The 11,874-nt window shown below is 32.5% G+C and overlaps 1 protein-coding gene across 1 annotated transcript in view; it reads left to right on the forward strand.

Moving 5' to 3' along the window:
* Nucleotides 1–11,633, forward strand: part of LOC132714571 (G-protein coupled receptor 54-like) — a 28,423-nt gene extending 16,790 nt beyond the window's left edge. The window contains exon 2 of the mRNA XM_060697463.1: nucleotides 10,149–11,633. Within this exon, the coding sequence (XP_060553446.1) occupies nucleotides 10,149–11,002 (854 nt within the window). The 3' untranslated portion in view covers nucleotides 11,003–11,633. The remainder of the gene's footprint in view (nucleotides 1–10,148) is intronic.
* The last annotated feature ends 241 nt before the right edge of the window (nucleotides 11,634–11,874 follow it).

Here is an 11,874-nt window from a genome sequence, read left to right on the forward strand (position 1 = left end):
GTACGTAACGCACTTTGGAGTCTGACCTCAAAGTGCGTTGGACCCCAAAGTGCGATATATCAGAGTTGTATACTTAAAAAGGAATAATATCAAGCGAATAATATCACACTTAAGTGAAATTATATATATATACATGTATATAATTATGCTTATAAAACAATTTCAAACATCGCAGACTATGTAAAATATGTATATAATTATGCTTATAAAACAATTTTCAAACATCGCAGAATATGTAAAATATGTACTGCAAATATTTGTACATATTATATGTATTCATTCATTTTCTATTGAAAAATTTGACTTAGAATTTATATACAAAAAACTTTTTATTACGTCCCTTTATTTACATGTTATGTAAAATTCGGTAATATTTATAAATAATGCTTTTTGGAACTTGCAAAATTGATAAATCCTGTAACACATTTTTATGGTTTTATATAATAGAAATGATGCTCAGATTAACAAATCATAAATATGATGCTCAAATTAACATTTATCAATTTCCAAAAAGCATTATTTATAAAGATATTACCGAATTTAAAATTTCATGTAAATAAAGAGAGGTAATAAAAAGTTTATTTTCTAAATTTTGAACTGGAAATACAACCATTTTTACATTTCATTTCACGACTGTGGATTATGTGGATTATTGAAATAACAGGCAAAAGAACTGTACAAACGCATATTTGAAACATTAAAGCTTTGTAACACCGCACTTTGGGGTCAAACGCACTTTGGGGTCCGACCCCAAAGTGCGTTACGTACTTTGGGGTCCGACCCCAGAGTGCGTTACGCACTTTGGGGTCCAATTTTAACACCCAAAGTGCGTTAAACATATGCATTTTTTAACATCAGGCAAACTACCGCACTTTGGTGTCATAGAAAATTAATGTTCAATATGTTTTAAATAATATATTGTAGTCAAAGACAATGGTAAACAAAAAATCAAGGTATTAAATAGACACAAACATGTGCCCTGAATTATAGTAGAATCAATACGGATTTAAATGATCTTGATTAGTAAGTGAAGAACTTCTACCAAATAAATCACCAAATAAAGAATTTGTATCAATAATTAAGCTTAAAATAATTTTTTCTCAAATTTTCCATTTATTTTAAAAGAATGTACACCTTTCATTAACTCCATTGTTTTTAGCTAAATGCATTATTTTCCCGTTTTTTATTTACACATTTTAGCATAGACAAAGGTGTAAATTCTGGATAATCTTAGTAAGACATTTCAGTAAAAAATGTGCCTGATAATATGTTGAAAAAGCCATTTATTTAGCTAAATGTGACATATAAGAAACTTGACGAGGTGTAGATGCGGTTTTAAGTAGTAGTCAGTACAGGCAGTACTAAAGATATCAAGATATCGCACATTAAGAGCGGAGAAAATTCTCACTGGGGGTATAGAGGGGATTGTGGCGTATCGATCCCCCCGAGGGTTAAAAATAACGTTTTAAAGGCCCATTATGCTTTTATTTGTTTTTCTTAAAAGCTTTTTCATTTTGATGTTCTTCTATATTATCCAAAAAATACACATTGGCCAATTACCTGAACCATCTTTTTCATTTGTTGCTTTTTGGAAATGATGAGTACAGTTATAGTGAATTAGTATTATATATGGAAGTCAAATACTACAGTGTTTTGACTTCTTTTATGACAAAAAATTTCACATTTATCGCTTCTTTATTCAGGTAACATGCATCTTACATTTCTCAGATACAATTATTTTAACATTATAAAATTCGTGTTTGCTCTTTCTAAAGAAGTATGTAAGATTTACCATAAAAAAGCCTCTGGCGAACGGTTGTTACGGAGCTTACAAAAACCCTTAAGTTTATTGATAAGCTTAATAATGTTTTTGTAAAAATCACTATTTAAAGTCCGATTGAAAAAACTTGATGTTTCACCAGAACATTGCAATAGAGTATATTTATAGTTCTTTGGAAAAAAAAATTATTTCATTCCCAACATATTTAAAATGGGGCTCAATATGGCACCAAAAGTTATCAAGTAAATGACCGACAGAACGGGATATTTTTCGCAGCATCTTTTAATTCTAGGAATACACAATTTCTGTACTAGAGTATTTTGAACGGTGGCATAAAAGTGACATTTGTATTTTTTTTTTTTGATACTTTTTTTTTTTGTTTTTCGTACATATTTTTTGTTTTGTTTGTCGAACATATTTTTTTTTAGTTTTTGAATACAGACATTTTTTAGTTTTGCATACATATTCTTTTTTTGTTTGCTTACATATCTTATTTTAGTTTTGCATACATATTCTTTTTTTAGTTTGTATACATATTTTATTTTAGTTTTTTTTTGTACATATCTTATTCTTGTTTTTTTCGTACATATTTTTACATGACGCCATTTGCAAAGTAGAGGTTTGGGTAATTACACCATTTGTAAAACACCATTTTCAAACACTTCGCCATCTGTAAATTACAGTACCGCTCATTTGCAAATGCCATTTGCAAATACCAATATTTTCATTATTGGAGGTATAAAAATTTTAACAACACTTTTTAGTATATATATATAAATATATAGTGCCGCGTTTAAACACCAAAGAATGGTTCTGCATAAAGGGGTTCCCGATGTGGTTAACATTTGGCACAAGGTGCTTTAAAAAAATCCTTTCATGGGGGTTTCGGAAAGATAAAGGAGGGGACATGAAACCCAAAGTCTTTATCCTTTGACCTGGAAAGGTGTGACCCTGACCCTTAGCCGGCACACCTGGCATAATAAGTTTTTGGCACATTTCTGGATGTGCCTTAACGAAATTGACCTAAGTTTTCATAATTCTCAAGGGGGTGGGGTTGAGTGGTGGCATATTGCCATGGAATAATAACTGATTCAACCAATCAACAGCCCTTTCCAAAATAGACACTCAATATAATAGTATTATAAATAATAAAAAACAATAATTACTGTATGTAAATGCATATAATATAAAAAATGGGCCAAAAGGGTCGGCCCGAAACCAGACTTGTCCGGCCGAAAACCACTGGGCCCCGAATTCCAAAAATGGGCGAAATGGGAAACCAAATTGGGTGCTAGTTTTGACTGTTTTTATTGGCATAAAATTGTATGAAAAACAAAAATAAGATAATGTAAGAAAAACAAAAAAAAATATGAATGCAAAACTAAAAAAATATGTATATGCAAAACTCAAAAAAAATATGTATGGCAAAACTAAAAAAAAAATATGTATACAAAACTAAAAAAAAAAAAAATGCAAATGTCATTTTTTATGCCACCGTAATTTTGTTTTATGAACACAATTTATGATATATCAAGCCGGCAAAATTTAGAATGAAACTTTATCACTTAAGCATCATTTAAAGTATTGACCGCCATCTTGAACTTTCACCTCAAATATTCCAATGTCGCAGATAGAAAATAAGTCAGGCACTCAGTTTTTAAAAGCAGAACTCATATGACACCTTTAGCCTTTCGGGAAAACCCAAATTTGCTTTTGATATGTAGAATTTTAAAAGCACTTTGGGGTCAATTTCTCGATTTTAACCCCAAACTGCGTTGGACCCCAAAGTGCGGTGCGAAGTTTAACGCATTATGGGGTCGGACCCCAAAGTGCGTTTGACCCCAAAGTGCGGTGTTACAAAGCTTTAAGTATGACAAATATGACCTGATATGATATCTGATCGAAAAAGTGGAATGTATTTTTCCGGGAAATAAATCTGTTTTCACTTTCACCTAAAGTACTAAACATTAGATATTTTATAAAATACACTAGACTTATTGGTGCACACTACTTTTGACCACTAAATATCATACATTAAACATGGCTTAAAATAATGAGACAATATAAGAAACAGTTTCATATCAGTTGATACTTGCCATTAGTCTCTATTTCAAAGAATTTAAAACAGCATTCTCTCCGTACATGATATTGTAAATAATTAATGATGCTCATGATGATGTTTTCTATTTCGGATTAATATAAAAAATAAATATATACATGTACGGGTAACTGATTCATTTATCAAAATGAATATAATTAAACAAATTTTCTTATTAAATCTTTAACGAAAGGCATAATCAAAATTATATTTCAAACACAACACATCATTAAGGGAAGTGACAAATTATGTCCAAACGCAAGGTGTTATAAAGTGAGTGACTAGGGAGAAATCAAAACAAGTTTTTACAACTTTGTCCCGGTAATTTCTTTTCAAATTTTAAATATCGAACGACAATAACTCAAGTTTGGTCAAAAATTTCTGTAAATATCCATCAGAATTTACGTGCAACGTTTAATTTTATAAAAATGAGAGTGGGAACAGTCCGTTTTTATATTTTTTATCCTAATTTTTTTTTTAAAAAAAAAAATCCATATAAAGTCAAATTTTCCGAAATATACTGGTCATTCAGCGTCACTTTAATAATGGAAAATAGTTAGAATTATTGTCAGCTTCAAAGAAAATTTTAGTTATCTTTTAATTTCCCAAACGAAACATTACAGTTAATAATAGGGTATGTAAGAGATCATTTTATTTTAATATCAATTTGATTTAAGAGTGGCCCGGTTTAAATCTATATCAAATGAAATATGTTTTAGAAATTTTATAAAACTGTAAAATTATGTTGTGAAGATTCTCAAAATTGTTACTATTTAACACATGTATTAATTTGTACCTAAATCATAGTAATGTTAAGGAACTGCTGTATTATATAGTGGCTGATTTACGCCACGTCGTATTTTCGCTTCTTCGCCTCAAAATGCGAAAATGCGAAAACACGAAGGAACGACAAAGTCTGACTTTGTCGTCTCTTCGTGTATTCGCTTTTTCGCATTTTCGAGGCAACAAAGCGGAAATACGACATGGCGTAAATCAAGCACCATAGATTTGCGAGGCAACAAAGCGAAAATACGACAGAAAGAGGGCGAAAATACGACACATAAAAACTGTCGTATATTCCCATTCCATTTGTCGTATATTTGCATTTTCGCTCTTTCGCATTGTTACATTTTCGCATTGTTGCATTTTCGTTTTTTCGCATTGTTACATTTCGCATTTTCGCGTTTCGGTTGCACTTACGCATGGAGACATCAATAAATTATTATCATAATTATCATTATTATTAAGTTTTGTAATGTCTAAACACAATGATATATTATTTAATAAAAAATTATATAATATATATAAATAGTTATATAAGATAATTAATATTATGTTGTTTTCACGTAGATGTATAATTTAAAAGTATAATCCCACTCCTTACACATGTAAAACAATTGAATAATATAACGGTAAGATTTTCAGACTGTTTTGAATCAATTAATGCAACAATTATTATAACAAATTCATACATTAATATGTTCCTACCATCTTCAGATTATCAGTTTATTTAAATATTTTACCGCTGACGGGTGTGACATGAGAATTAACGATTGCTAAAGTCACTGCCCACACACATCTTAAAATAGATATTTACTCTTTGACTGAAGTGTATTTTCACTGGATAACATTTTATAATGTTTGTTAATTCAAGTACAGGACTATTGTAAGACACACTTCATTTGATTATGAAAAGTGCATGTTGGATTAAGTTTGATTAAAAATTTTGATGGTTTAATTTAATGATAAAAGCACACATATGAAAACATTTGGTTGCCATACTTCCTGGTCATTCAGCATTCTACACTGACTTTATTGCATTTTAAAATCTTACTAACAATTATGCCCCCGAAGGGAGGCATATTAAAATCGCACCGTCTGTCTGTCCGTCTATCCGTCTCCACTTCATTCGTGTCCAGACTGTAATTTTGTCATACATTGAGGGATTTTAAAATAACTTGGAACAAATATCTACCACATCAAGACGATGTGTCGCGTCCAATAATCACGTCCCTACCTCAAAGGTCAAGATCACACTACTATTTTGAAGTTCACTTTATCACAATTAGAGTTTATTGGTACACACATTCGTGTCCGGACTGTAACTTTGTCATGCATCAAAGGATTTTAAAATAACTAGGCATAAATGACTACCACATCAAGACGACATGTCGCAACTAAGACACATGCCCCTACCTTCAAAGTCACACTAATAGTTTGAATGTACTCATTCTCAGGAGAAGAGTTTGAATAGACACATTCATGTCCGAACTGTAACTTTGTCATTCATGGAAGGATTCTAAACTTGGCACAAATGTCTACAACATCAAGACAATGTGTCGTGGCTAAGGCTCATGTCCGTCCTGTGTCCCCACTTACACAACAATCATGTTCAAACTGTAACTTTGTCATGCATTGAGGAATTTTGAAATAACTTGGCACAAATTTTATAACTACATTATGTCATGTTGGCAGGCGTTCCCCATGTTTTTAAAACAAAGCTCTCATGATGGTCATTCTATCTGCCATCTTCCCCATATTGCACGATATCAATAAAAGGAGTCCAATTCAAATTCATAAAAAAAATTCAATAGGTATATTGTATTTAGATCATATTGTATTATATTGTGCTTCTCTTAGTTCACGGTACTTAATGCTTTCAAACAAGAAGGGAAACAATAAACTAATGGTACAAACATGTCAATACCTGTAACATTTAGTTATTTTCAGATTGATGTATCCGTGCGCATGAAAAACCGAAACGCGAACATGTCGTATTTTCGCCCTCCTGTCGTATTTCCGCTTTGTTGCCTCGAAAATCCGAAAAAGCGAAAACACGAAAGGACGACAAAGTCTAGCTTTGCCGTCCCTTCGTGTGTTCGTATTTTCGCATTTTGAGGCGAAGAAACGAAAATACGACATGGCGTAAATCAGCCACCATAGTATTAAAAAGGGAATTTACCTGTTTTAGCCATGAGCTCGTGCAGCCAGCATTCACTGTAAAAGAAAATTACAAGCATATAGTACTCAACTTTTCCTAAGCTCATAATGAGTATGATGAATTACGGCAAACACAGACAAAGCAGTATGTATGATTTCCGGACCTACCCGATCTTTACATCTAGCATTAAGGTTTTTGCGATCTGAAAACATTGCTGAATCGTGTAAACTATGTAAATTCAATTATTCAATATTATTTTTTTTTATACTTTTCATAATATAGTGGGAAACTTTTGGTGCTAACTAGAATTTTAGTAGTGTACTATTTTCATACAAGTATATTGAAATTATTCTTTTTCTTCAAACTATAATCATTAAATTACGTCAGCAGATAAACATGCATAGCACATGCACAAACACGTTTAACATCTAGAAGAGGACGATATGATGATGTGTTTCCTTGTTCATCCAATGAGTTTCAAGCATTTCACAGACTTTATACAGTCAACATAACTAAAGTAAACTAGTATTAATTTGCTGTAGTTTTTAAATAAGATAATTTAATAACAAACATAAAACTGTTTCTAAGAAGTTTGTAACTGAACGCATAAGGGCCAACAATTGATTTCGTGACAAATAAAATGATTTTCTTTCTTTTACAAATTAGATTGAAATAGGCAATTTGCCAGCGCAAATCAAAATATTTCTCACGGTTACTAAACGTTCAAAAGTCCCTATGGAGATTTTCTTAAATTAAGAAAAAAATTAGGGAAGAATTTTACTACTATTTCTGTTAATCAGATTTTGTTTTGCTCGTGCGCTTATTGTTTCTTTCTTTCATAGTTTCCTTGATTTTATGTCTTTAAAGAGTTGTGCAAAATGTATATTTTGTTCGATTGCATGTGGCCTTCAAAGTAAAGTCGTTTTGTCAATTCGTGCAAATGGGAATAAAAAGAATAATTCTGAAAAATCAAACCGTGAAGACATCAACAAATTGTTTTATTGTTTTAGTAAAAAGGTACGCTTTCATTTTCATATTTGCACAATAAAGGAATGTGTGTGAAAAATATGGAGTATGAGTGAGCAACTGGTCTGTAAGTGTTAAACATCTCCTCTTGGTATCAATGGTTCTCGAATTCCAGACAGTAGTTGCGAAATAGTACGGAAACGATTATTGCTCTATATGTAAGGGTCATAACTCTGTCTTGGAGGGTCTGACCGGAACGAGGTGATGATATGCACATCTTATTTTGGAATTGATTGTTCCCACAAATTATTTTTTTGAATTCCACGGAAACGATTATTGCTCTATATGCATACAGCATAACTAATCAAGGCTCAAAAAATGTGTTGAATGGGGCTAACCCGGAAATCAATCCCAATCACATCTCCTATGGTTTGATGGTCCCAAAAATTTTTTTGGGAAATCCAGGCCCCTAGTTGCAGAGAAATGCGCGGAAACGATTTTTGCCATATGCATATTTGGACCTATCCCCTTTTGTTTAAGGGGTTGACCCCCAAACAAGGGAAAGATAAAGCAAATTCCCCTTAGATTTTATGTTCCCCTAAAGTTTCGTTGAATTCCAACTGGTAGTTGCAGAGAAATAGCACAGAAACGAAATTCGGACTTTTTGCATACTGTATAAAATATCAAAGGCCACAACACTGTGTTAAAAAGATCTGACCCACACAAGGCGAGGATATGCGCATATCCTCTTAGTATTGACGGTTTCAATAAAGTTTCGTACAATTCCAGCCTGTAGTTGCAGAGAAATAGCGAGAAACGAAATTCGGACCATATGCATATTGCAGAACTAATCAAAGGCCACAACACTCTCTAAAAGGTCTGACTAGAACAAGGCGACGATGTGCGCATCTCCTTTTTGTATTGATGGTTCCAATAAAGCACGGAAAACGAGATTCAGACTATTTGCATGCTGTATACTAATCAAAGGCCATAACAACTATATGCATACTGCATAACTTATCAAGGGCCATAACTCTGTGTTAAAAGGGCTGACCCAAACAAGGCGACGATATGCGCATTTCCTCTCAGCATTGATGGTTCCCATAAAGTTTCGTTAAATTTCAGCCAGTAGTCGCAGAATAATAGCAAGAAACGAAATCCGGACCGTATGCATACAACTTTACTAATCAAGGGCCATAACTGTATATAACAAGGTCTGACCCAAACAAGGCATTGATGGTTCCCATAAAGTTTCGTTAAATTCCAGCCAGTTGTGGCATAGATAGTAAGAAACGAAATCCGGACCATGTGCATATACAATTACTAATCAAGGGCCATAACTCTGTGCTAAAAGGTCTGAACTAAACAATGCGACGATATGCGCATCTCCTCTTGGTATTGATGATTCTCATAAAGTTTTATTGCATTCCAGCCATTAGTTGCCAAAAAATAGCGAAAAACAAAATTCGAGCTTTTTGCATACTGTATAACTACTATCAAGGGCCATATTTAAATTTAAGCCAGTAGTGACAGAGAAATAGCAAGAAACGAATTCCAGACCATATGCAAACAACATTACTAATCAAGGGCCATAACTCTGTGCTAAAAGGTCTGACCCAAACAAGGCGACGATATGCGCATCTCCTCTTGGTATTTATGGATCACATAAAGTTTTGTTGAATTCCAGCCAGTAGTTGCCGAGAAATAGCGAGAAACATATTTCGGACTTTTTGTATACTGTATAACTACTAATCAAGGGCCATAACACTGTGTTAATAGGTTTGACCTAAACAAGGCTAAGATATGCGCATCTCCTCTTGGTATACAGTTTCGTTGAATTCCAGTTGTAGTTGCAGAGAAATAGCGCAGAAGCAAAATTCGGACGGACGAACAATGCCAAAACAATATCCTTCTCCCGATTCCATTTATTATTATTATTATTATTATTACTATTATCATTATAATTATTATTATTATTATTATTATTATTATTATTATTATTATTATTATTATTATTATTATTATTATTATTATAAAATAATCAAGTTAGATTAAATTTAAATGACAATACTGTTCATTTCCAAATTTAAAAGTAGAATCAAAGTTAAATCTCAAACCTAATTGTATTTCGCCAGAGACAATTATTACCGGTGATGGTAATATTAAGAATAGAGCTAATTTCAATATTAACAAACTATAAATAGATCTATACAGATTTGTTTTACTTAATTTTAATAAAACATGTTGTACTAACATCTCTAATTATGCCATTACTTATATCGTAAATACTTTGACTCGTATTACATTTAGCAAAATCTGAACAACTAATCTGACTTGTAGATTTCCCCTTTGTTTATCTTCAGGTAAATTGGTTCCTCTGCTTGAAAATGGAATGCTTCATGTTTCAATACTGACGATGATTGCTATGACGACGGAACGTTTCTACTCCATTATCTACCCGTTTAGAAATCTCTCCAATTGCTCCGAGACCTCCACAGTTAAAATCATTTTTGCTCTGTGGATTATAGCGTTTATCTGTACCTCGCCTTTCTTGCTGATAACAACATTAGAAGATGCTACATTTTATGACGGAACTCACGTGAAAGTTTGTCGAACTATAGTTCGTTTACTGTGGCATAAAGTCTTTATTGTAGCAAACAATATAGCGTTTTTCGTTATCCCGTTTTTTGTTCTGATATATATGTATTCGAGAATTATCAAGAGACTTATGTCTGATAGGCTTTCAATAATAATGTCAAACGACATAAGTGCCAGAATAACACTTCAAGCCCGGAAACAAGTAGTAAGGACTTTGATTCTCATAATGATTTTGTTCTTTGTATCGATGTGTCCTTTAAGAGTAGTGACTCTTTGGCAAATCTTCACACCAGTGTCAGAACTTGATAACATTGGAATAGAAGCATACTATAACATCATGTGGTTTGCAAGATGTATGATGTACCTCAACAGTGCTGGAAACCCTGTCATCTATAGTTTATCATCAACAAAATTCAAGATGGCTTTTCGTAGGGTTTTAAGTCAATGCAGACCTTGCACATTAACAACACGTCCTTCTCCACCAACAACAAAGGTTCTATACAGGGCATCAAAAACGAAGCAAGGCTCCAGTAATGACGGTCATGAATATATTCACCGTGAAACAAATGGAACTAATTATACACGGAATGGTGATCTAGAGCTCAGATTGTTATCTTAATAATAGCAGTTAAAACAGTGTGATCATAAAAGTGGTTTTAAATGAGCCATAACGGAAAGCCACAATAAAAATAATCATAATACATAAAAGGGATTGATGGGTTAGATCACTGTAAAGTTCATCTTGTTCCGTTTATAAATAGAAAGAAATATAAGAATAACTTCAAACAAATATTTTTGGCAAATAAAATCATGTTACTGCATCTGCGTACGGCTAGCTGTTGTGTCATACTTATGCGGACGTTTTTTGTGTCGTTAGTAGTAAATTCACACACACACGCACGCACGCACACGCACACACACACACAACTTTAAAACAGAAAACTGTGTAAATATGTATATTCCAGAAACTGCAGAAATCACTATTAGGCCGTGGGTCAGTGCACCCAAAGAAATTCTGTACACTATGATTTTCTAAAATCATTTCTTGTGGGGTACATGCTCTTGTTTTCTGCTATCTGACTAATTGGCATTAGAAAGATATGACGAAAAAAAAATTACATGCACCTACCTTTTTATACAAAATATTGACAAAGGGAAAATGACAAAGTTTCACTGACCATATATCTTCAGGTATTGCTGTAAATTATCAGATAAAAAGACATTTATTAAAAATTAATTCATACTGTCGATATTTTTGCGTGACATGACATTCAATAAGCTCCCAATATTCAATTTTATTTTTCAATTTTCCAATACAACAGTGTTTTGTGTTTATTGCAAAAACAAAATGATATTTATACAAAATCTCTTTTGTTTGTTTTGGCAAATTTAATGATATTAAATATTTAAATATGTAAATGTGTTCTCGAAATTGTTCTCGAAATATTAATGTCATTTGCCTGCCTATATATAAATATATATATAGACCTT

Source organism: Ruditapes philippinarum, unplaced genomic scaffold (assembly GCF_026571515.1).
Source record: "Ruditapes philippinarum isolate M1 unplaced genomic scaffold, ASM2657151v2 ctg18_1_1_1_1, whole genome shotgun sequence".
In the NCBI taxonomy this organism is placed as follows: domain Eukaryota; kingdom Metazoa; phylum Mollusca; class Bivalvia; order Venerida; family Veneridae; genus Ruditapes; species Ruditapes philippinarum.